Source organism: Mastigoproctus giganteus, chromosome 8, assembly GCF_048544385.1.
Source record: "Mastigoproctus giganteus isolate SK-2022 chromosome 8, ASM4854438v1, whole genome shotgun sequence".
In the NCBI taxonomy this organism is placed as follows: domain Eukaryota; kingdom Metazoa; phylum Arthropoda; class Arachnida; order Uropygi; family Thelyphonidae; genus Mastigoproctus; species Mastigoproctus giganteus.
The window spans coordinates 37111257-37139227 of record NC_143582.1 but is presented as its reverse complement, the minus strand read 5'-3'; the positions used below and the strand labels follow the sequence as shown (position 1 = coordinate 37139227).

The 27971-nt window shown below is 36.0% G+C and overlaps 1 protein-coding gene across 1 annotated transcript; it reads right to left on the bottom strand.

The window, feature by feature from the left end:
- Nucleotides 1-3155: 3155 nt before the first annotated feature.
- LOC150081449 (cystatin-B-like) lies at nt 3156-27971 on the bottom strand. The gene is made up of 3 exons (XM_090379861.1): nt 27745-27971; nt 7700-7801; nt 3156-3360 (listed from the first exon to the last, which is right to left on the bottom strand). The coding sequence occupies exons 1-3, from the start codon at nt 27808-27810 to the stop codon at nt 3238-3240; spliced, it is 291 nt and encodes a 96-aa protein (XP_090235987.1). The 5' UTR covers nt 27811-27971; the 3' UTR covers nt 3156-3237.

Sequence of the window (27971 nt, the reverse complement as noted above, 5' to 3'; positions counted from 1 at the left end):
TTCTTCAAGAATGTACTTAGCAGGAAGAGATTTCTGCAGATATTTGGATGTCAAATCTCTTCTCACCAACAAAATAGGAAACAAAAGGAATTGAAATTAATGGATCTTAAAAATTATTTGTGATGAGCTGAAAGAAAAGTGTTGTGAATATTCTGTTCTAGGAAGAATTATTGCATTAGACAAAACTACTGTTGGTTTCAAGGGTATTCATTCGAATGTTATTTATAACCCTCTCGAAAGTCAACAAAGTGGACCTATATGTATTTAATTGAGCTGGCTAGAAATGAGTTACAAGTAATCTTTTATGCCGTATTTTGGAGAGCCTATTGTTGACTTGTTAAGACCAGACTTGACAGTCTGGTGTTAACAAGATCAGAGTTAACAAGTTGAAGCTAATCTTTGAAGTGAAAGTAATTTCACCTCAAAGATTAGCTTCAACTCTTCTAACCTGCTTCAATATTTAAGATACTGTGAAACAGGTTTTTGAATGTGTGAGGAACTGTTAGAGGTCTCAATTGCAAAGTCTTGGTGGCAGATCCATCTCAAAAGAAGAACCTTCACAAGCAGTTTTGCAAGAAGTCATGGGAGGTGTACATTTTTTCTAGAAAAAGGACTGTTGAGTTCAGATGCAGAAGACAGACTGAATGTCCATTCTCACTTTGTGAATCCATAGGACTACAGTGACAGAAAAGGAACAATTTGGTATTGCGAGACACTGTTTTGCAGGATTTTGAAGGTTTAGAAATACCACACACTACAGTGGTATTAAATAATTAACATTAAAAACATTTGAGAAGTTTATAAAATGCAGTTTTATATATTAGCTATGCAAATATATATTAGCTATCCATGAATGTGTGCTCCCCCCCACTATGTTTCATCATAGGTGGGCAACAAAAGCATTATTTGAGTGGTAAATGAGCATAAGTTCGAAGTTACGAAATGTATTTCCTGATTTTGAGTGAAGGCACTATGTTAAAAATATCATTAATCACATACAGATGGTCACTTAGTAGTGATCAAAGGGATAACAATACATCTCAATGGGGTCATCTTTCTTTGGCCCTCACAAAGTCAAAGTGGCTTCAGGATCTGAATACAGTATTCCAACTCCTTTCTCACAACTGACACATTGGAGCATAAATCACTTTCGTGTGTAATCGTTCATATGTGGTCTGTAAATCACTTCTAGTACTTTGTGGCAGTCTGAGTAGAATGCATAGAAAACATGATTACCATTAACCCCCCCCAAAAAAAAACTCGGGGTTTTTTTTATCCAAGCAAAAAGGCACATTGACATGAGAATACACATAATTTATGGAAATGTGCACGTGAGCAGATGAGTTAGTTCTTCTAGAGTGGCCCCTAACATGTCCCCCCCCCCCCAAATACATTCAATAAGATATTCCCGCTGGGTTTCTGTAACTTTAATAGCTTTATCCCGAATAAATCTGAAAGGCCGGTTTTATTTATTTATTTTTTTTTTTTTTAAATAATGAGTGCAGTAAGCATGGGTTATAGTGATCATGTTTGCAAATTGAATTTTGATTCTATAAGCAAAAGATCGAGTTTACTACCTGTTTATAACAGATTGTACAAACAAAAAGCCCAGTAAACCGAAAACTGCAAATTGTTTTTATTTTTTTATGGTTGTGACCTTCAGAAATGCGCTTTAGAAAAATATCAGACTACTGGATTTTCTTGGAAACCATGAGTGAATTTCAGATTAGTTTAGCACCAGATTCGGTAAGAATAATATTGCCCTGAAACTGTGCGATTTATTATTTTTCTCAATTTTTTACAGTAAAATGTGAACGAAAAGAAACGCATAGTTTTAACATTGCAACGTAAATTATTAATAGATTTAGAAAGGGTGAAATTTTAGGAAATCTCTCCAAAGGGTTTAATGTGGGGACTTCAACAATTTACAACATAGAGAAAAATTCCAGTGTTATAACAGAATTTGTGTCGATTATGAATAGTGAAGGAGGATCTAGCAGTGGGGGGAGAATGTCGAAACCTGAAAATGCCGCTTTGAACAGTGCACTTTATTTGTGGTCTCTTCAGAAGTGAAACTTAGGTAAACTAGTGTCTGGCCTAATGTTGTGGAAAAAAGCATTGGATTTTAATCGAAAATTAAGAAGGTAATGAAGATTTTAAGGAAAGCACAGATTGGCTGTAAAACTTGAAACTGAGACACAGTATACGTGAACTAGATATTTCAAGACAAACTTTTTGCAGACAAATCGGCAGCAATGTCCTTTGAAAAGCAAGTTTGCTTCAGTTATAGCAGCAAATTACGAGAAAGAAAATGTTTATAATGTTGATGAGTCGGGCTTATTATGGAAAGCATTACCAAGAAAAACCCTAGCCACTAAAAGAGAAATGCCTGTACCAGGTTTTAAGATGAGAAAAGAGCGACTTACAATTGCTATGTGTGCAAATGCTACTGGGATGCACAGATTATCCGTGCTTGTTATCGGTAAGTTGCAAAAATAGAGCACATTTAAAAAATTTTCTAATTTTCCTGTTTTGTATAAAAATGCCTGGACGGATGTTTGTTTTTTTTGAGATTGGTTTAAATTTTTTTTAATTTAATTTAATCGTAAGGTAAGATTAAATTTATTTAATCTTATCCTACATTCGATTATCCAGAAAAGGTCTGACATCAATTATTCCAGATAACCAACACTCTTCTGTAGTATGGTTCATTGATTTAATTGCAATGTCTGAATGTCACAGATGCTGCCTTTAAATCCATGTTTCCATTGGTTCACACCTGGGTGGTTACCTCCAGTATATTTGGCATTTAGTATTTTCTTGACCTTGCACAAGGAGGAAATAAGTCCCCTCAAGCAGGTGTCTTTTTGTGTCACAGAACAACCAGAATGCCAAAATTCGGTGTGAAATTTATTAGGATTCAACAATTCATTTTATGTCCACAGTCTAATACAGAAATTTCTTTCCCTCACTCCATAATTGTTTAAATGCATTTTAAAATTCATGATTTATATATGTAAAAGCAGAGTACTTTAAACATTAGAAACAAATACTGTGAGTTATAAAGATATTAACTTAACATCTTAACCAGATACAGGCCACCTAAAAGTTTTTCTAAGAGAACATACCAGGAGCAAGAATGACTACGCGATATATACGTAGTTTTTTTTATTAAAATTGGAAAAGATTTTTTTTTCAATTGATTTCATTTTAATACAGCTAACATCATCCAAGAATCTAGTGAAAATAATCAATTTCATCTTCTGCATTTTTGCCTGACTGAAAGGCTGACAGAGTAACATCTCCCTTAAATGATCTATGGGCTCTAATGTGTAAGTGATCTCCATTGCCAACATGAACCTAAAATAGAAAATGAATTTTTACAAAGCAGTGAGAAGAGCATTAAAATTTTTTTTTAATAACAACCTGAAATGAAAGTAGAGCAATAAATACCTTTACAGGCTTTCTTGTAATAAATTGGTTGTAGAATTTATTTACTGAATTTATTAGATAGTATGAATCAGAGCTGTAATACTCAATATGTTCTACGTTGATAATAATATTAGTAAAATAATAAGAGGAGTTTACCTCAATATAGTACGTAGAACACTTCCATATGATACCCTCCAGAAATTAAAATGGAAAAATCGACAACTTACCGGTACATTAGAGTAAAATATAAATAATTAAATAATCAATTTAAAACAATTAAAAATCAAATTAACGCAATTAAAAGAATCTAACGAAAATATTCAAAACGATTTTCCTTCCTGAAGCTGACAACGCTATTCGAGCTCAATCTAAGAGCCAGCATTTCCCAAACTGGGGTCCGAAAAACATTCAGAAGGGGTATCAAGTAGTGTGTGTGTGTGTGTGTGTAGGAATCCGTAAGTCTAAGCCATGCTTTACTTCCCACCTGTCGAAGACCAAAAGTGACGTGTCGATCGGGGCACACACCAAAAAGTGGGAAGGTGTTGTTGTTGCTGGCAGAAGGTTTAAAGGCACATAAGCAGTAGAGGACATAGTGTGCCATCACTAATGTAGGTCGGTGATCTCTTTAATGCATAATTCCTAAATGCATGACAATTTTTTTTTTTTTTTTTCATTTTGATAAATACTTTTTTTTTTTTTTGCAATAGGGAAGATTTTCTTGTCTATGCAGAGTAGCGTGGTATCAGCAAAAGATGAAGCAATGGTTCAACTTTCTTCTAGTTTCATTAGGCATTGAATCCCACTACCTAATCTTATCCCACTTTGAATTTACGCACTTTCTGTTCAAGAACAAATAGTAAATGCATTTCACATAACACCAATTTAAGGTACATTAATAGGTAAAAGATCCAGCTTCTCTGAACAGTGCAGACAAGCCACTAGGACAGCTCCCAAGGTTTTGTTAGTGATATGCAAGAAAGAACTTTACCAGAAAGATCAAAATGGTGATTATCCTATGCTATAAAGAAAGCATTCCAGATGGTTAAACCATATCTAGAATACTGCACACAAGTTTGGAAACCACATTTCAGCAATGACATATTTGCATGTGGAGACAGCCTGGAGAGTTTCCTGTTGAAGTATATTGCTTTACATTTGCAGACCTCAAAACCATTCAATAGCTGTGGGGCAAACTGGAGTGCTGGATTAAGTAGCCAAAGTGTCCTTCCATACCAGCTCTGGCAAGTGCTTTTCAGGAGAAATGAAGGCAAATTCTTGCTGACACTTACTAGAAGTTGGTTATAAAGTATGATCAGGAGAGTGAGGCTATCATGCAGGCCTATTAAGTATCAGGTTTTCAAATTAAAAGCTTGTTATTTCAAATACCTGTGTGAGAGAGAGAATGTGAATACTTTAGGTCATATAATGTAAATGACCCAGGAGCAATTTCAAGGTCTATGGATAGGCATGGATGCTAAGTATTGATTAGGGCAGCCACTCAGCAATCTTTCTATGTTTGCATTCACTTCGTTCAAAATTCTGGATGAATATGAAAAACTTGTTAGACTGCAACTTCATTCAGCAAGCACATCTACATAGCCTGCCTATATGCAAAGCCAGACATATTTCCCTTATTAGCTATAAAAATTTTGGGCCTCTGATATAGTAATAATATAGTGTAATATATTATTTAGTGTATTCCTTTTCGTGTATAATAAGGTGTATGCAGCCCTTTGGAGATACATGCATATCAGACCTGACAAGGTCTTTCCTAATTTATTTGCATAAAAACCATATAGCAGAAACTATTGGCTAATGGCAAGAATGCAAGTAAGGAAATCTGAATATGGTATGTGCATATACTGATTCACACACACACACACAGTGTGCAAATATGTAACCACTTTCTCCTATAAATACAAAAATAACTCCTTTAGTCCCATGTGGCTGGCCCTAAACAAACTGAAATGTAAACTTAATTTGAAATAGAGCCATTCTGTCTGTATTTCAGACAAGCAGAATTGCTGTTTCTCTGAAATATAAAGAGCAATACAAAATTGCCATTCTCTATTTTAGGTTCATACATATTTCTGAAGATTAATATTCAGCATACAAATTTTTTAAAAATTATTTTACTAGTTGCAAATAAAGTAAAAAAAAAAAATTGAAATTATGAAACATTAATAAGAACATACGGGCATAAATTCTGATTTATATAGAGTTACTATAAATACACAGCTTACCCTGCTATAACAGGTGATGTGTTCTGGAGAGAAAAAAAACTGCTGCACAGTAGAAATGTGTACTATAGAATTCACATTTTGATATAACAATCTGGAATAGATTCCATAAAAGTTACCAGTATTTACCAATTTTCAAACTTATTTTTTTATCAATACTAACAGAAATATGGTGCCACCCAGAAATTGGGGATGACAAGTTTCACTATAGTATGTATAATATATTTAGGGAGAAGAGAGAAGGGATGGAGGAGTCATGCTTCTTTTCAAAAGGAGCCTGAGTGCAAAAAGCTATTGCCAAGTCTGCCAGCATAGAATGTGTGGTGTGAGCTATTTGGAAGCAAAGGTATAATGAGAGTGGGAGTAATCTACAGACTAGAAGGTTGTGAAAAGTATGACAAGTCTTTATATGCAGATGAAATGGGCAAGCACAAACGAGTGGTTTTAATTGATTAAAATTAATTGATTAAAACCACCCAGATTGATTGGAATAAGTGGGAGGGAAAGTCACCATTGGGGGAAATTTTTTTTAAATAAACTAGATGAATGATTATTATTTGTACCAGCATGTTAGTATTTTCTCTGAGAGTGAGAACATTCTTGACCTCATCATTACCAATGAGTCAGATGACATCACAGGAATTAAAGTACAGGAACCATTGTCAGGAAGTGATTATGCAATTGTAGTTTGGAAGATGAAGAATGATGTTGCAGTAGTTAAAGGCATGGGTTTTAACTTCATAAGAGATGACTTTGACAGTTTAAGGCACTATATGGCATCTATTAATTGAGAAAATTGCTGAGTGAGAGTAGATACATTTGAATTATGGAATACTTTTAAAGCAAAAAAAAAAACTACAGAAGCTATGAACACATATATAGCTTTAAGAAAATATTGTAGGAGGAGGCTGCTGAAATGAAGGACTGTAGAGCTGGCTGGTCAAATAGAGCATGGGATAGTTACAGAGTGATGAAAAGTATTGAAGCCTACAACAGGTACAAGTTTATCTGTAATAGTACCACATAAGGTTAGAGACCAAGGCTGTATATGAGAAAGCACTGGCTAAGAGCAAAGAATGGAGATGAGGGAATTTTTCATGTATGTGAATATAGTGAAAAAAGCTAATCAGATCAGACCCTTGTGCACACTGGGTGTGGAAGTCTTAGATAACCCAGCTGATGTTGCAGATGAACTGAATAGATACTTTGCATCAGTCTTTACTGACAAAAGACCCCTTCATGCTAAAACCCAAGGTCCTGAGTTAGATATCATCATTCTTCTCTTTCTTGGTGATTCCCTTCTACTTCTGTTCGTGTTTTCTCTCTCTCTCTTTTTTTTTTTTTTGCTGGTGCAGCAAAAGTCTCATGCTTCTTTGCACCATATGGCTAATAATAAGATGAAGCTGAGCCATGTGAAATTAGTGATTTTGTAATTACAGATGACTGTTTATTAGAAAACCTTTTGAGCATAAAGAAATAAATTAGAATGATGATTTAAAAAAATAATTAATAATAATAATTCCAGCAGCATGGCAAGACAGAAGAGCAAAAATAGTAAAAAAAATTTAATTTATTTTTTATATTTCAAGCATCATGTAGAGGAATATGCTTTTTGCTGCCTCTGGATGTTTGCTTTACCTTTTTATTATGAAAGATTCAGTTTACAACAATTTCAAACATTATTCAAATATATACATATATGGGAACTGTAGTAATTTTTACACACAAAATATATAACAGATCAAAACATGCTAATGGACAACTGTAGGCTGAAATGACACTAGTGAGAAAGAGTGTAACATGGCAGTATGTGGGCAATGTGTCAAAGTAAATATGCATGCAATTTGAAATACACATTGTAAGATGGTATGTTATAGCAGGGTGTGCTGTATAAGATTTTAAATCAGAGAAATTTTTCATATATAGACATCAAAAAAGAACTTTTTTTTTTTAACAAAAAAATGGCAAAGCTTAAATTTTACTTTATTTTATATGGAATAAATCATGTCTTTACTCTTCAACTTTACCTTGATAAAATAATTCACTCCATTAACCAACTGGCTTCTGAACGTCAAAGCTGTAAATTCTTTAAACTCTCGCCCTGCTTTCTGTTGAACTTCTTCCCTTATCTGTAAAATAGCGCATCTTTAGAGCACAAATATAAAAAAAAAAAAATCTTTTGAAATATCTGATAAATAAAATAATCTTTTCTACATCTTAACCTGAATTAATGCAGTAATCACTATAACAATGAAACTTATTTTCCTCCTCTAATTGTCCAAAACACACACACACAATAGGTTCCATAAAATTCTTGACATCTAGTAATTTCTGAATTACTGTTCCAAGGTTATTCCATTTTCACACATGAAACATTTTGAAATTTGTATCCTTTCAAAATTTCTTATGAAGGCAACTTGCTGATCATTACAGTAAGAATTAATAGTCGACAGCACTGTTATGGCACGAATCTTATATTGATTGAGCGTGTATCAAGAAGAATAACTCTAACCAATAAAATTTAGCTTTCATTATCCTAGTGTGGAAACAAAAGTTATCTAAAACAGCCATCATGAAAGCTACAGGAAAACTATGCATGCACAGTTAATGTGCTTGTTAACTGCAGTGGCAATATGACAATCTTTGCCATATTTAAGTTTGTGGAGGCATTATTGCTTTAAACTTCAACATTACTCCAACATAACAAATTATGCCAATATTTAATGTAGTTATGAAAAACACTTAAATTAACAATAAAAAATTTTTGTTCAGGTGAAATATACTTTCTAATTTCAATGGGAAAAAAAAAAAAAAATTCTATTCTGCCTCAGTATTTATATAGGAATATTATAAACATGAAAAGGTAATAGTAAAATCATTCATATCCTTCCCCCACAAGGTTTTTGTAACATTCACTACAAGAAAATTCACTGGTTAACTGATTTATTGCAGCCACAAATTCTAGTAGAATACTGTACCTGTTATTTTGATACAATGATCAGTATTTTTTGTGCATGTTCAACATGGTATCAATAAATTTATTAATTTGATGATTTGCTTTATTTCATTACTGAAGATGGAGAAACGGTAGTACAGTAAACCCCAGCTATTCGCGGTATCTGTATTTGCGGTTTTGCGATCACTGATTTAATATAAAATGAAACTTTAAAAAATCTGAATTTTAAAGCGCCGTTAATATTTTTCGCCAGAAAAAAAAACATGGGTGTGGCTAAAATTATCTTTCCTGGTCAAAACAGCGTTCAGTGGGTTGGGGGAGAGGGGTGACAAAATCGCGAGCGTGGATGTTTCTTGCTAATCCTTGTTCAGTATGTGTTATGTTCTTGTCATGGAAGGTTTGGTAGTTTGCTTTTAATTTATATGTTTATAAATTGAATAAATTTATCAATTTATAAATTGATATGCTTACAAAAGTGATAAATCTACCGTTTTGCAGTGTAAAACAGACTTTTTCGTGTTAACGGAAGAAAGTGCCTTTATTGTGGACAAGTTCTTTTTTACCCGTACAAAAATATGGCTACGAATAACAAGGGAAATGTGAAAATATCAAAGAAGGTGATGACATTAGCAAATAAAATTGAGTTATTAGACAAAATTTCTAATGGTGAAAGTGTCTCTTCAGTTGCAAAACATAAAATCAATGAGTCAACGGTACGATCAATCAAAAAATCGGAAGAAAAAATCCGCCGTGGTGTCCGTGAAAACGTGCTAATTGCTTCAAAAATTTGCTCTGTAACTCGTGATGTTAAATTAGAAAAAAATTGAAAAGGCTTTAAATCTGTGGATTGAAGACCGAACTAATAAAATTCCGTTAAGTTCACTCATCATTCGTGAAAAGGCAAAACTCCTTTATCAACACTTTAGCGAAACTGGTGATAGCACTGGCAGGAAAGTTTTTTAGCTAGCAAAGGTGCTGGTTTGAAAGATTTGTTTGAAATTTCTAATAAATATTAGATTTAATATTAAATTGTTTCTTATTTTCATTTCGATGCTTGCATTTCACTATGTACTGTCTATGTACATACTCATATTATGAAGGTACATATAATACATACATAGACAAAATTTTAGACTAGTTTTTCTTATATATTTCATACTTTGGAACGGAACCCCTTTATTACTGTGGGAGCTATAACTCAGTATTTGCGTTTTCGGTATTCGCGACATTTCTCAGGAACGTAACCCCCGCGAATAGTGGGGATTTACTGTAATTAACATTTCTCCAGTATTATTCAAAACATTTAATTTTATAAAATCTTTAAGAATTTTAAATTTTTAAAGAAAGAGGTTTAAAAAAAAAAAAAAACCACTTATTGAAGTGGAAAATAACAGCCAAAAGGGATGTGGGGTCCTGCTTATGGAGCTCTTGGGAGCCAGTCCCCTTGAAAGCACTATAGCAGTAGTTTACTGTACTTGATACACAAATAGTAAATGTAAAATTTAAAAGCCAATATGAATTCAATTGAACAAAATTATTCAAAACAATCCCTCCAGAACAGTAACAAGTACTAACAATCATTCAGAATGTCCCAGAGAGAGAAAAATCATTACTGAGATGATGAAATGAAACTAACTACTGTATTAATTATTTGAATTATGAGTACAGTATAATCAAATAAATGGATTATGCTTATGGCTAATTACAATTGATTACACTATAATTACATGTTGATAACCATGACAGAGAAAATTATACAATTGGTCAAAAAAAAAAGGCAATTACAAGGTTGCTTTAACACTAGCAGATGAAAAGAATCTGGCAGATAATGGAGTTCTCTCAATAGTTTAGATTAACATTTCTCCAGTATTATTCAAAATTGATGGTATTCCGTGTGCTGCAAGGGCAGCACATGGAATACTGTCAATAATATACAAAAATGTTTTCAGTAGAGATGGAGGTAGTGGCATGTGATGCAAGAAAGCAAATGTATGAACTTATGCAGCATCAGCCAAAAAAAAAAAAAAAAAATCACACCATTCCCTCCAAATGCCTGTCCAGTTCCTCCAACCTATCAACTTCCACAACGACAGATGGAAGTTTGTTCCAGCAATTAACCACCCGCTGGCTAAAGGCAAATTTCCGCACATCTATTCTACATTCTGTCTTTTCTTAATTTGAATTTATGCCCCCTTAGGTTCGTAATCTGAACAAGTGGAAGGATCCCATCAGAATTCAGCGTGCTCAACCCATTCAAGGCCTTATACACCTCAATCAGATCACCGTGCAGGTGCCTAGTCTCCAGCCACTGCAATTTGCAGAACTTAAGCCTCTCTTGGGAAGAGGATCCCTTCATTCCCCTCACCAATCTTGTTGCCCTTCTCTGTACCCGCTCAAGTAAATCTACATCCTTCCTAAAATGAGGCCTCCAGACCTGTACGCAGTACTCAAGGCGTGGCCTGACCATTGCCTTATACAGAGGGATAATCACCTCCTTTTCGCTGCTAGCAAAATTCCTATATATCATTGACAAAACCCCATGACCTGCCCTGGCAGCCTGTCTACATTGCTCAGAGAACTTCATATCTGACTGCACAATTACTCCCAGGTCTTTTTCATTTTCTACCACCTTAAGTGTAGTACCACACAGTTGGTAGATAGAGGTAATTATCCTCTATCTCTTCTGGAAAAAGTTCTGTATACAAGGTGTGGCTATTATATAACGAAACTGCAATCATTCTAATGGTTGCATCAGAACTCAATATGGACAAATTTTAACTTAAAATTTAGCATTTAGCCATGAGAAAAGAGTGCCAAAAATTTTGGATTAAAATCAAAGAATGAGAAGACGCCAAGTCTGAAGATGTTTTGAAAAAAATTGGAAGATCCAAACTACTGTAAATTACTTATGATGAAAGTTGGCTATTCCAGTATGACCCATCAACTAAAAGACTGTCAATGCAATGGAAGACAAAATTCCCCAGACCAAAAAATGCAAGAATGTCAAAATCAAAAATGAAAGCCATGCTTCTTGATTTCCATGATTTTAAAAGAATTATTACGGCTGAATACATCCCACCAAACTAGACTATCAATCAAACACACTACATTGAAGTTCTAACAAGGCTGCACAAAAAAATTCAAAGGAAGAGACCTGAATTGTCAAAGGATGGTTGGATGCTCCAGCACACAGAAGACAAAAACTGTTCACCAGTTTTTGTGTGAACAGAGAATGTACTGTGTGTGCACTCTGCTCACCAGATCTAGCCCCTTGTGGCTTTTTTCTCTTCCCTAAATTGAAAAGTGTTAACTCATTTTCAGTCCATTTAAGAGATGCAGAAAAAAAAACAACCAAAGTGTTAAAAGGGCTTACAGAAAACTTCCAGAAATTTTTTGTGTTTGGAAGAAATGTATGATATTGTGTGCAAACCCAAGGCAATTATTTTGAAGGGGATAACTTCTAAGTTACAAAATTGCATTATATTTATTATACTGCAAATTCTAATTATTTAATAGCCATACCTTGTATTATTGATAGTATTCCACTATACAAATCAATGGTCAAACCACTTCATATAGATCTGAAAGCCTTATTTCAAGAAAGATAAAAAGACTTGCTTGAAAGGGTAAAAAAGAGGGCACAAAAGTAGCTCAATCTATATTATTGCTATTGGTCACTAGTCTTGTGAGCTTGTGAATTTTTTTTCTTTAACTAGCATTATAAATTGAAGTAAAGGAATAGTTTTAGTACCCTAATTGTAAAGTTTGATATTTTTGTATTTATCTAAATATTTAAAAAGTTAAAGCTTAATATACACACAGCCATTGCTATGCACAATTTTAATGGAAACTTCATTTGTCTGAACAGTTAAGATTTTCATTCTGCCGTAGATGTTGAAAAGTACATAAACGATACCAGATATAAATATCTGGACTTCAATATTTTGTTTTGTATAATTCTGAAAGCGTACAATTAATATTATAACTGTTTTATAAGTGGTATAAAGCAAAGGCAGTCTGCTTCTGATGTTGAGAAAAATCCATACGTTGGGCTGAATTTTAGTGTCTGGAATTTTTCCAGGGTACAATAAAGGTTTATCATCTTGAACTTCTACCGAAGTTCATACATCAACAGATGAGAATGCTTTCACAGAGATTGGACACGCTTAGAGCATTGTAAATAAATTTGACGAATTTTAAGTATCAGTTAAGTCATAAATGCAGGCATTATGGGAATAGCAGAAATGCTGTACCACTCTGAGGGAATGCAGAACTTGAATATGGTGAGTATAATGTGTAACAAGTAGTCATGGGGGGGGGGGGATTACACTACTGATTGAGGACAAACTTGAAAGCAGTACATCAAATTCACATGAGTTGCAGTCTACTACTGAGTCAATCTGGTGTGATTTAAGTACCGAGAAAACAAAAATACAAATAAGAGTATGCTATACTCCAAATAACTAATGAATAATTAAATAAAGAATATAAAGAGGATTTTAACTTTTCACATATTGATTGATTGACTGAAACTAATGTCGTGGCAGCTACCTTCATGGATTTGCTAAAAGACTACCTTCTATACCAAGATTAGAAGGTACTCTTTTAGAATAGCAATATTAATAGAAGCAACAAGAGAAAACAATATTCTTTCCGATTATCAACAGTGATTCATCATGTAATAAGAATCTTCAAATAAAGGATTCACTAAGTGGTAATGATCATAGTGTGTCCATAACCCTTGGCCTCCACATTAATATTAGTAACAGCAAATGTTGCAAGCTGATACAGCGTTGGCCAAAAAAAAAAAAAAATCACCTGTCCATTCCCTTTGTCTAAACTTTCCATTCCATAAATTTATTCAAACAACCCCACTACTGTGACCCATATAAGTTTGTTCTAATAATCAACCATTCTGTCTGAAAGCAAATTTTCAAACATCTATACTGCAACTATCCTTTTTGATTTAAATTTATGTTCCCTTATGTGTGTGTCATCTGAGAAAGAGCATCATCAGCAGCATTTAGTTTATTCAATCCATTTAAAGCCTTTAAATACATCAATTAGGTCTCCTTCCAAGTGCCTAGTTCCACATAATGCAATTTGCAGAACTGAAGACTTTCTTGATAAGAGTTTCCTTTTTTGTGTCTCTAATTAATCTTGTTGCTCTCCTATGCACCTGTTCCAAGAGATCTACATCCATCTTAAAATAAAGCTTCAAGACCTCTGTAGCCTAACCACTGCCTTATACAATGGCATAATCACCTTGTCCCTTCTGGAAAATTTCCTGTATTTCATTGACAGAACTTTATGAAAGTCCTAGCAGCCTGTCTGCACTACTAAGAGAACATGTCAGACTGTACCATTATCCCTAGATCATTTTCATTCTCCACTACCTTGGGCACAAACCACCCAACTGGAATGTTATTCTGGGATTGCTGCTATCCATATGCTTACCTTGCTTTATCAATATTAAACCCCAATTGTGCTTCTCTGCACAGCTGTGCAATTTTTCTAGATCTTGTCTGTGGCATACCCTAATTCCTCTCATTGCCCACCCTGTCAACCTTTATATCATTAATAAATATCAAAAACAATAAGGCCCACAGGACTGAACCCTGAAGAACTACACTAATAACAATATTTCAAGGGCAGTGCCACACCACTCCAATTTGGACAACAGTAATGTAGTGGAACAGTATGAAAAGCTGTACTGAAACCTAAATAATTTCTTGTATCCAGTTCTTTTGTTACTGCTTCATAATAGCTAATTAGCAAAAGTTGGTCAAAGAAAATCTCCCTCTAACAAATCTGGCATTCGTGTCATCCCTCACTATTATTTCTATAATCACTGACTCCATTATTTTATCTGAAACAGCAGTCAGGCTGTAATTACCCACTATGCCCTTTGATCTCTTTGTGAACAGGTAGGCATTTGTACATCTAATCTGTAGGGACCTCTACTAAAGCCAAAGATGCTCTCATAATGATGGCTAAAGATTTGCTTACCTCTTTCACTGCATCTTTTAATATAATTGGATAGTTCCATCAGCCCACATGCCTTATTCACTTTTAGTTTCAACAATTCCTCTAAGTTACAACAAAATCATTTAGCTCCCAATTATAATGTAGTACACTTTTGGTATCTCCATTACTAAAAGCTTCTTCATACACAAAGAGATGCAAAAGAGTTATTCAGTTTGCCAGGAACCTGAACAGGTATATTAATAACAGTAGTTTACAAATTTAAGTTTGTTCACTGGGGTTTGAATTTCAATAGGTCCTACTGCCAAAATATGTTGCTGTGATTTCAAATATGACTTAGATTTTTTTATATCACATCCAGATACATCACAATTTAAGAAATGGAAAAGTATTGTTTTTTACGAAAGTAAAAAACTTTATTGTATTTAGTAATAACAAATCAATAGGGTTACATTTTCATATATCAAAAAATATGTAAATACTAACAAGTATTAATCAAAATTCTGAAACTTTCATTAATCAGACCGTCGTCTCTTTGTTTGAAAAGAACGTTTAATCATTTTTCTTTTATGTACAGTGTTTCTCTATTTTTAAACACCAGCAATAGTCTGCCATCATGCTTGTATTCCACCTTCCCTGGCACCTCTGCTCCATTTCCTTTATGTCCCGATGGAATCTCTCCCCTTGTTCTTCGCTCACCTATGCAAGATTTTTGGGGGGAAAAAATCAAGATGGGCGTGCAAAAAGTGAATTTTGATGCTCATATTGCAACCTAAATTGCGAAGCTTTTCGAGCATATTTTGAACATTTTCTCATAATGCTGTGATTTATGATTTCCTAGAAAGTTTTCCATTACACTTTTAAAAGCAATCCAGGCTTCCTTTTCAATGTCGGTCATAGTAGTTTCAAATTGACCATCTAAAAGCAAATTTTCTAATTTGGGGACCAATGAAGATACCTTCCTTAAGTTTTGCATCAGATAAACCGGGAAATTTACTGTAAAGGTACTTAAAGCAGTTGCCATCCTTATTCAATGATTTAACAAATTGCTTCATTAGGCCTAACTTGATATGCAGTGGAGGTAAAAGTATTTTATCTGGCTTCACCAAACTTTCGTGCACGATATTTTTTGATCCCGGTGTAAGATTGTGCCTCCGAGCCAATTACTTCTTTGTCCAATGCAGCGCTTTAGCTCTGCTATCCCATTCACAAATAAAGCATGGCATTTTAGTGTACCCACCCTGTTACCCCAACAAAACATATAACACTTAAGTCTCCACACAGTTGCCATTCGTGATCTTGATATTTAATTTTCTCCAGAAGCAACTTTAGATTGTCATAAGTTTCTTTTAAGTAGACTCAATGAGCAACTGGCACAGATGTGTACTTATCTCCATTATACAAGAGAACACCTTTTAAACTAGTCTTAGAAGAGTCTATAAATAGTCTCCATTCACTAGGAACATATGATGGAGCTTCTAAGGCACTTATTAAACCAGCAATATCACTGCAATATACGAGAGGACCTTCTTGTGAAAAATATTGTATAAACTCCCTTTCACGATTTATGTACCTGGAGCAAGTAAGTTCTTCGCTTGAAGTCTGGATCCTAGAATTTCAGCAGCATACTTTGGAAGACCTAAGTCCGTTACTAAATTGTTCAAGTCTGACTTGCGTGAATTGCTGTGGCGTTAAAATATTTTCTGGTTGATAACATTCCTCTTTACTAACCCCTTTAGCTTCTGCTTCAGTGGAAGAAAATGTGGATTCCAAAGTTTCTGGTGGAGGTTTTACAGGCAGATCAGGTCCATGCGGAACCCATCTTATGGCTGACGGCAGATCTGGATATTTGATGTCCAGATCTACCGTGTTTTTTATTTTTTGAATTGTAACCTTTAACATCACATACACAACGTTCGGCATGGCTTACTGGCTCATGCCACACCATAGGAATAACAAATGGCAAGCACACCTTTTTTTCCTTGACTCCATTTTCTAAGATATTCGACACATGTATGGCATACTTTATGGGGTGCCCAAGATTTATCCTGATCGCCTAGTTTTATGTCAAAGTATGCATAATAAATTTTTTTACAAAATTGGTAATATTTCACCTCTGCTTTACAGGAACAATACAACCACATATGTAACAAAATATGTCGGGACTGTTTATACACTTTCTGGTTGCCATACTAAAAGAAAACTAACACACCATGAGAGCTCACAACGGTTTTTACAGGAGTACTGTAACTGCATAAGGGATGTGCCACTTATATAGGCTCTGTCGTTGAGTGGACTATACAAACAAGCGAGTGCATGCTCATACAAGTTTAACCCATAACTACACACAGGAGTCTCCCAGACTCCACTCGGAAAATAAAATTCTAGGAATCGCAGATGGGCCGGAAGAGCAGGGTGAGGGACCGTCTACCTTCCTGGGTCAAGGTCGGTTACCTTGCAGTATGTGTAGTTACGGGTTAAACATGCACAATCTGTTGTATTTGAGGCAAATATTTGATACTGATTACGAATATAGGGGTATAAAACTTGTAAACCACTGCAGAAACTATAGTTATGTACACATTTGCATATAATACCTAGGTAATATTTTGCTAATAAATTGTGAAAAATTTTACGTGATAGAAACCAATGGACTTCAGTTTAGTAATCGGTAAACATGCATAAATAACTGCCACATACTTTTACTCAAACCCCAGATACACTGTAAACCAGTGTAATTATACCATTCATATCTACTGGACTAATGCTGTTCACTACTTTTATTTGCATTCTTACTCAGTCACTTCTCAATCCGTTTTAGCTTGCCTAATTCCCCTGGTGACTTCATTGCAGACTAGTATGTACTTACTGTAAGTTGGCATTAGCAGCGTATCAATGGACACTGCTCATCGTGGACTAATGTTATTAGTGGAGTCCCTCAGGTTCAGTGTTGGGTCCATTGTTGTTTTCTGTATTTATAAATAATATTGATGATGGTATATCAAGCTTAATGTCCAAGTTTGCAGATGATACAAATGTTGGCAGCGTTGTTAAGGACGCTACTGATGCTATACTGCTGCAACAGGATCTGGAAAGGTTGAGCAGATGGGCTGAGAGGTGGCAAATGAAGTTTAACATTGACAAATGTAAAGTACTACATATGGGAAACAGTAACCCCAGAGCAACATATCAACTCTATGGTACTACACTGACAGTGGTAGAGAATGAAAAGGACCTGGGGGTAATTGTGCAGGCAGATATGAAGTTTTCTGAGCAGTGCAGACGGGCTGTCTTGTCAATGATATACAGGAATTTTTCTAGCATGGATAAGGAGGTGATTATTCCCTTGTATACGGCAATGGTCAGGCCACACCTTGAGTAGTGTATACAGGCCTCATTTCAAAAAGGATGTAGAGCTGCTGGAACAAGTACAGAGAAGGGCAACAAGATTAGTGAATGAAACAAAGGGTTGCTCTTACGAAGAAAGGCTTAAGTTTTGCAAATTACAGTATGTGGAGACTAGACACCGGCGAGGTGATCTGACAGAGGTGTATAAAGCCTTGAATGGTTTGAGTATGCTCAATGCCGATGGGATTCTTCCTCTTGCTTAGAATAATCACCTGAGAGGGCATAAATTCAAATTGAGGAAAGACAGATGTAGGAGAGATGTGCGGAAATTTGCCTTTAGCCAGCGGACAGTTGGTTGGTGGAACAGACTTCCATCCCTTGTTGTGGAAGTTGATGTTGATAGCCTAAATAAATTTAAGGCTCAGCTGGACAGGTATTTCGAACGAACGGAGGAGTGAAATGGGAGTGGAGTTTTTTTTTTTTTTTTTGGCTGATGTTGCATAAGCTTGCTTTCTTGCATCATACACCTCTACTAATGCTAAATGATGCAAGAAAGCAAGCTTATACATTAGGCAAAAAAAAAAAGGCACCTCCCATTTCATTTATTGATTCCTTCCAACAGTTTGTCTAGTTCCTCCTTGAATTTATTTAAGCTATCAACTTCCACAACAACAGACGGAAGTTTGTTCCAACGTTCAACCACTCGCTGGCTAAAGGCAAACTTCAAACAGCTATAACATAACCATCTTTTCTCAATTTGAATTTGTGGCTGTTCGTGTGTATGTGGTCTGAGCAAGAAGAAGAATCCAATTAGCACTGAGCTTGGTCAATTCATTCAAAGCCTTAAACACCTCAATCAGATCACCTTGCGTCAAGATTCTGCAATTTGCAGAACTGAAACCTTTCTTGGTAAGAGCACTACCTTGTTCCCCTCAACAATCTTGTTGCCCTTCTCTGTACTTAAAATGAGGCCTCCAAAACTGTATGCAGTACTCAAGGTGTGGTCTGACACTGCCTTATACAATGGGATAATCACCTCCTTATCCCTGCTAGCAAAATTTCAGTATATCATTGACCCATCAGCTGTCCTGGCAGCCTGTCTGCACCGTTCAGAGAATTTCATATCTGATGCACAATTACCCAGGTCTTTTTCATTTTCCACTACCCAGAGTGTAGTACAACACAAGTTGGTACGTTTCTCTGGGGTTACTGCTAACTGTATGCAGTACTTTGCATTTGTCAATGTTAAACTTCAATTGTCTAACTTTTCTAGATCTTGTCACAGTAGCATACTGACATTACTCTCATTAACAAACCCTGCCAACCTTTGTATCATCTACAAACTTAGACATTAAGCCTGATGTACCTTCATCAATATCATTGACAGATATAGAAAACAATGGGTCCAACACCAAACCCTGGGAGATTCCACTAATAACATTAACAAAGAGCAATGTCCACTGATTACCACTCTGTCTTCTCCCACTCAACCATCCTTTTATTCAAAGCAGCAACTTACTTTTAATGCCACACTGCTCCAGTATGTACAGCAGTTTTCTTTAATGTGCAACAGAATCAAAAGCTTTCCTGAAATCCAAGTAAATGATATACTAATATTATTTTTTGCATCCAGTTCCTTTGTGACCACATCATAGTATCCACATCAAACAAGATTTCCCCTTAACAAACCTATACTGTGTCTGAAGTATAATCATGGTATTGTCTTGATGATACTGCATTCATTTTTTTTTATGAAAACCCCAAACACGAGGTATTAGAACCTATAGTACTTAGTACCATGCTTTGGTTGGAGGTTAAGAAGACGAAACAAGCCATTTGTTGACATTTGACTTGAACTTCTGTAGACTAATTTTCAAGAAATACATATGAAAGAAGGTTGTTCCAGAAAACGGCAATTGAATGAATAAATGAGGAAGATAAAAAGTTGGTTCTGTGAATTTGAAGTTACACAGTAAATGGATGTTGGCTGGTGGCGGCACGTGTTCGGACTGTTTTGAAAGAGAGAGCAGGAATTATAGAAGCCAATTCAGAAGGACAGTGCCCATGGAAATATCTGTAGAAGAGGCATGCAGCAGAAACAGAACGTCTATGAGACAGTGAGTGGAGAGACTGTTAGAGATGAATCATTGATTAACCTAACTGCCCTCTTCTGAACGGAATCAAGAAGCCTGAGAGAGGTTTTGGGGGCAACACCCCAGATGTGGGAACAATATTCCATGGCAGGGCGGATTTGCGATTTATACAGAGGGAGCAGCTGTTGGGAAGAAAAGTAACGCCGAGAGCGAAAGAGAAAACCAAGTTTTTTTGATGAAGAGGAAGCAATATTTGTAATGTGCTTGTGCCAAGAGAGAGATTAGAAGGCAGGATAATCCCCAAAAGAGATATATCATTTTGCCTAGAAATCGGAGTGTCACTAAAGATAAGCATAGGAGCAGAAGAATCCTTTTTGCGAGATATAAGACAAGACTGAGTTTTAGAAGGATTGATATCAACTAAGTTGTCTTTGCCCCACTAGAGATTGGCATTTAAGGAATTGGTAGGGGATATTCGAGAAGTTGAAACTGATTGAGCAGGGCAAGGTTTCTCAAAATGGAAAGTGGAATGCAATGTGCTATCATCAGCAAAACTATGGATAGGATTTCCAGTCAATGGAAGAAGGTCATTAATATACAAGAGGAAAAGAGTCGGGGAAAGAACTGAACCTTGGGAGACACCAGCATTAGTGGAGAAGTTAGAAGACAGAGAGCCATCACCCTCAGTGAGCGATCAGAGAGTAAACTGGATAACCAATTACAAAAAACAGTTGGCAAACCATAAGATGGAAGCTTGTTTAGAAGAGCTTTATACCAAACACGATCGAAAGCCTGAGATGTCAAGAGCAACTGCTTGTATTTCACCGAACTTTTCCATTGAATTTGTCCATAAATGGGTAACATAAGCTAGAATATCACCAGTGGATCAACACTGACCGAATCCATATTGGCGATCGTTGATCAGACGGAAGGTTTCTAGGTAGTTTAAGAATTGGCAGTTAATTGATTTCTGCATTACTTTAGAAAGAGTAGAAGTAATTGCAATGGGACAATAACTGGATGGGAGGGATTTGTCATCCTTTATACGTACTGGCTGCATATGAGCAAATTTCCATGCAGAAGGAAAAACACCTTTGGAATAAGAAAGTGAAAAAAGGCAGCAAAGAACAGGGGTAAGTTCAGGAGCACAGGTTTTGAGAACAAGTGGAGAAATACCATCAGGACCTGGAGCTTTCTTAGCATAAAGAGTCGTCAAAATCCTTTTGACAGAAGACCACAGGAGGCATTGAATGGAGCGTGTTGGGAATGGTGGGAGGTGTTTTACCAAGGTCATTAATACACGCGTTGGAAGAAAAACGGGATGCTAGCAGGTCAGCTTTACCAATGACTATTTTTCCTTCAACAGAAGTTAAATGTCTGTAGTTACTCATGTCACACTTTGATACGACTTTGTAAATTGGAGATTATTTCACATCTCCAGTCTACGGGAGACCTCCCCTGAATCCAAAAATGCTCTCATAATTAATGCTAACGGTTTGCTTACTTACTTCACTACCCTCCATTAATACAATTGGATATATCCCGTCCACCTCAGGATATATCCAATCCTTTCTTATGTTTAACTTCACAAATTTCTCTTTCACTTTCCTCTTAGTTATTACAAAATCATTTAGCTCCCTGTTAAGAGTTTAATAAACTTATAGCATCCCCTTCCCTGTGTGAATTCCTCGTGTGTGAATGAGGATGCAGAATACCCATTCAGTTTTTCAGCAACTAAGTATCATCAACAATAAACCATCGATATCGAGTGGACCAATTTGATTCATCCCCTTTCTTCTGGTATTTACATAAGAAAGAATATAGAAAAAAGCTTCTGTGTCACTGATAATTTATATGCATTCCATGCAATTTTGTTCTCTGCCACAAGGCTTATCAGTTCATCTGACATCCATTTGGCCCACACTTTGAGGAGTATTTCTTAGTGTATGAAAAGCCTAGTAGCTTCTATGTGTAATTCCTTGAATGCTACCCATTTAGAATTTGATGATGGTAATAGTAGTTGGTCCCACTGTAAAGAATTTAAAAATTGTCTGGACCACTGCAGTCACCTTTACAAAAGCAAAAACCTCTCCCTTTACCCTTAACGATGGTTACACCTTTAAGTAAATCCTAAATCAATACATTGTGATTAGTGCCACTTAGTGGTTCTTTTATCTGCACACTCTTAACGGATGAATAATCACTGCTCATAATCAGATAAAGAGTTATTATTCCCTCTTATTGCCTCTCTAATGTGCTGCTGTAGAAAACAGTCATCCAATAAATCCATAAAATCTTGCTAGTGTGTGAGTGACCAACCCCCCCCCCCCAATCCCAGTCAACATCTAGAAAGTTAAAATCCCCCATTATAAGACATTCTGATTTATTGGCTCACTATTTCTCTGTACAGCTTGTTGTACTCATCAGGGTCATTAGGCCTATAACATACTCCCACTCTCATTTTTGCTTTCCAGAGCTTATGTCACATCACACTGACAACATTGCACTTGCCCACCATGTCAACTGGATGTACTGTACTGCCTTAGATTTTGTGCTTCTTAATTAACAGCATAACACCTGCCCCCTTCTATCCTCTCTGTATATATTGTACTCCCATATTCAAATTCTACATCCCTTATATCTGAGCAACACCACATCTCTGATATCCCAACAATGTGTTCATTTGATGTCTTGACCAGCAATTTCAAATTCAATTTTATTTACTACACTCTTAGCATTGGTGTACATGTAAGTATACATGCACCTGTTCTTGCTCTTAGTTACCATAACACAGCCCATGTATTTACTTGTTTCATGATAACTCCAAGCAGTCCTTGAAATCCCCAGCACCTTGCTTTCGAGGCTGCTAGTCTTTTCAATAAAAGACTTGCAAGAATCACTTTCTCCTCTGCTTGCGGCCATTGTTAGTCTCTTAGTCTGTGTATCACCCAAAGCTCACAGTTTTCCAACCCACCTAATACTGCCTCAATAGCATCAGCAAATATTCTTGCACCCTTTCTATTTAAGTGTATCCCATCCCAGTAGAAGAAATCTCTCCTGTGAACAAGCGCAGATCACACAGAGAAAAATTCTACCCCCATGAGCCTTGCACAATCCCTCTAGGGCCAAACTGATTGACAAGGCTCTCATCATATACTTCCTCCTATTGTGTCTGTGCAGAATTGCAGACACTTTTAAATTTAACCCATCTTGGAACTGTGTCCCTTGAAAATTTATAATCATTTGATGCATTTTTCTTCTCTGCCACTAGTCTCATCAGTTCATCTGACATCCAGTTAGGCCTAAACCTTGAACATATTCCTTGTTGTATAAAAAGCTTAGCAGTTTTATGATTACTTCTTGAACACTTCTCAATTTGAAACATCATCAGTTGGTCCCACTGAAAAAATTTTTAAAAATGTCTTAAGACCATCACAGCCACAAAAATAAAATCCCTTCCCTTGACAATAATTAAAAGTTTGAGGAAATCCCACATCAGTACACTATGAGAACTGCTACTTACTCAGTCCTTTATCTGGAGGTTCTTAATGCATAGAGTCACTGATTGTTCTCTTCAGCAGTGAAGGGAAACACTGACTCCTTGTTTAGGAAGAGTCACTACTTCTCTAACATGCTGGCATAAGAAACAGTCATCCAATAAATGCAGAAAAGTTCTGCTACTGTGTGATTACTAACCCACAAGTTCTAGTTAATACCTGAAAAATTAAATTCCTCCATTATAAAGCATTCTAATTGACTGCCCCACTCTGTCTATATAGCTGTTCATTATACTCATCACAGCCTTTCCCCCCCCCCTAGAGCTCAAGTCACACCAAACTGACTCAACAGACCACCCATGTGAACCAAGTGTATACTTTAGATTCTGTGTGCTTCTTAATCAAGAGTATATCCCCTCCTATCCTTTCTGTACATGTAATCATCATATTCAAATTCTGCTTCCTATATGTCTGAGTGGTACCATGTTTCTGATACCCCTATAATGTATGCAACTGATGACAATCAATACTTCAAATACATCATATTCATTTAATATACTCCTAGCTTTAGTATAGTATACAACCAGTAGCATAGCTACCCTTTTTCGGGCCCGGAGGCAAAGAACATGTTCGGGCCCCTACTTACTTAATGAAAATTGCGAAAAGAGGAGACAGCCAAAGACACCGAGCAATGGCCTGGGCCCGCAGGCAATTGCCTTGCCTGCCTACATGGTAGCTACGCCATCTGCTTTTAGGTAAGAAGTGGTCCTAATAAAACCCATATATTTGCTTGTCTCATGAGCACCACCCCTAGCAAACCCTGTAATTCCCTCTGCACTGCTTTTTAAGCTACTACATGTTCCAATTGAAGCAGTGCTAGAATCAATTTCACCTATGCTTGCAGCAGTTGTTAAACTATTATTCTGGAAAAAATAAAAATTCTTATATACCGTATTTCCCCATGTATAAGACGCACCTTTTTTCAAAAAATTTGGGGTCTAAAAACTGGGTGCGTCTTATACAGCGGTTGTAGATTTTTTTTACTTGCATTTCCCGCTTTTTCGCGCTTGTTGTCTTTGCGCTCATTGTTTCGCACTTGTTACCAGTATATTAGGTTACGTTTTTGCCACATTCTGCCCAGAAATGGCTCAGAAAAGATTTTCGTACAGTGCTGAATTCAAGTTAAAAGTAATGCAGTTTACAAAAGTGAATGGAAATCGTGCTGCTGAACGTAAGTTTGGTCCTCCTCCAACTGAGAAAACAATCCGAGACTGGCTACAGGAAGAAGAAACCCTACTGAAAACGCCACGGCAGAAGAAGGCCATTAGAGGCAAGTCAGCAAAATGGTCTGATTTAGAGAGGGAATTGAAGATATGGATTGAGGAGCAAAGGGCAATTGGAATTTCTGTGTCCACAAAGATGGTTCAGCATGAGGCAAGAAGAATTGCTGATGAAAAAGAAGTTACTGACTTCAAAGGAGGACACAATTGGTGCTTCAGGCTCATGAAATGGAATAAGCATGTGTACATCATGCACCAGACTTGCCCAAAAGATGCCTGAAAGCTATGAGCAGAAGGTCCTTGAATTTCATTGTTTTGTCATTCAATTTCGGAAGACACATCAGTTTCAGTTGGGACAGATTCCAAATATGGACAAAGTCCCCCTTCAATTTGATGTCCCAAGTAACAGAACTGTTGATATGGAGGTGAAAACTGTAACTGCGAAGACAAGTGGACATGAAAAGAGCCATTATACAGTTGTTCTAGCTTGTTATGCCGACGGAACCAAGCTGCCTCCTATGCTGATTTTCGAATGCAAAACAATGCCAAAAGAAGACATTCCTCAAGGAGTGATTGTCCACGTTCATGACAAGGGTTGGATGGATCAGGATGGGATGAAGATCTGGTTTGAGAAAGTTTGGAGCAGGAGACCAAGTGGGCTCTTACACAAACCTGCCCTATTGGTGCTTGATCAGTTCAGGGCACACATAACAAAAAATACAAAGAAGATTGCTGCAGAGCAAAAAACAAAACTTGCTGTCATACCTGGAGGCTTGACATCCCAGCTCCAACCACTTGATGTCAACATTAACAAACCCTTCAAAGCTGCCATGAGAGACGAATGGAACCAATGGATGAAGTCTTCTGGGGACAATTTGACACCAGCAGGAAGAGTGAAGAAACCAACTATAGGAGAAGTTTGTACCTGGGTGAAAAGATCCTGGGATAATATCAAGATTGAGATCGTTGTCAAGTCATTTAAGAAGTGTGGCATTTCAAATGCCATAGATGGAACTGAGGACGAGGCAATATATGAAGACAGTGATTCATCATCAGACACATGAGGACAAGCTAATGGATGGGAGTTTTGACAGTGATCAGCTGTATGAATTTTATGATGAATAAAACTTGAGTTCAATAACTTTATGTAATACATTTTTTTTTCAAATTTCGGGCCCCAAAATTAAGGTGCGTCTTATACATGGGGAAATACGGTAGCTATCAGATATTCATTCACTTCATTTTAATATAGAGTACTGTACCTCTGAATCACAACTTCCTGGATTTAATAGACAACATGATGCTGATGACCTTTTATCAAGTTAGTTCAATCTTGTTATCATCCTGTTTGCTCAAACCTGTATATGCAATTTTAAACTTTTATTATGCTCCAATTATTACTATTCTCTAATTATTCGTGATTATCATATTACTTATGTTATTTAATTTATAATTTTTGGCTTTATTTTCCCCTTTAATAGGCTATCTGAACCTCTGTCAGGAATACAGTTGCAGTTTATAATATTTGTTATGGAAATTGGGTTGTGATTTTCAAGAATTTAGCCCTGATTTAAGTCTCACTAATAATACTGACATTTACCATAGCCAAGTGATCAAGTGCAAGGGTATAGAAGTATGCATATTTTGAGTGATTGTGGTTCAAGCCTGGTGTGACTATTAAATATGGTAATGTTCTTCTATTTCTATCTTGTGAATTCCTATGGCTTTCTGTGGCCATCCCAGAGCATAAACGAAAATTTATTTTATTTATTTTTTGTATGGGTGATTACTCACTATCCTGTTAAAAATAGTACAGGTACTCAGCTGATCATAGTTTCTTGAAGATCATTTGTTACTGCATACTACTGACTATTACAAAAGACATGAAATTGACAAAATGACATTGGGCAGTTTCTAAGCACTGGGTAAGGAATTTGGTATTTGTTAATTATACCCCCTTCCACCACAAGTAAGTTACAAGTAAATCTAATATAACCTAACCAGCATATTTATCTTTTGTTTATTGGTGATGAAGGTTGCACCAATACAGTGGTGATGTAATTACTGGTGGGATGATAACTAGCAAGTATCATGAATTTTGTGAGTGACTATGCACCTCTAACATAAAATATGGTGGAGAATACACTGTCATCTTGTGGAGCATAGTGTAAAAATATTACAGTTATGGTGTCCTGTATAGTGGGTTCACTACTTGTCACTCATTTGGAGAGATCTGGATTTGAGTCCTGTCCCAGATTAAAGGAATATCTAAAGGCGTCTTCAATCAAGGTTGTAGTTGGCCAAACTCGGACAGAGGGAGTACGGGTTCCCCCCCCCCATGATTTATTCCGGTTTCTTCAAATTAGATTACATACTTGATGTGATCTAATTCGTTGAATCAATCACCTCAAACCTAAAAAATCCTAGAGAAATGTTCACAATTGTTCGTATAACCAACTAAAAACTGAGTAACCTTTCCATTTAAAAAAGAATACAACATGTTTTCATGAACAATCGAAAGCAAAAATATACGAAATGTTCATTTCTGTAGTGGGCAAATGGAATTTTTTTTTTTTTTGTCGTCACCCAAACTAAAACTTGAATTTATTCTCATGATATATACAGATATTAAGCAGCTCGACAGACTTGTAAAGTTAGGTTGGGTTAAGCGTAAAAAAAAAAAAAAACGCATATCTGAGTCATATGCCGTTTCTGTAAATATGATTGCTATCATAGTTCAGTTTGCTGTATGGAACGAAAAATAAATTAATTGGGAGAAATAACCTTACATCTCCTTGGAACAGTACAAAAAGACTAGGTTATATCTAAATAAACTTTGTTTGTGCACTGAAAGTGAAATTATAGCTAAATATAATTAGAAGTTAAAATATTCTCAAAAATACAAAAACTTACTTTTTCACAGATCGCTTTGACAGTATCATCGGCTTCACGTATCTCTTTACCAATTCCCCCCATCATGGCTAATGTTAAAGGTACACAAAGCAAACCAATAATGATTTTCTGACAGAACCACTAAGCAAAACATTAAACTTTATAACATATATCTCTCATCAACACGTGATTGTTTATCACCCACTTATCAACGTCATACGATTTCCTCAGCTACACACGCACCCTAG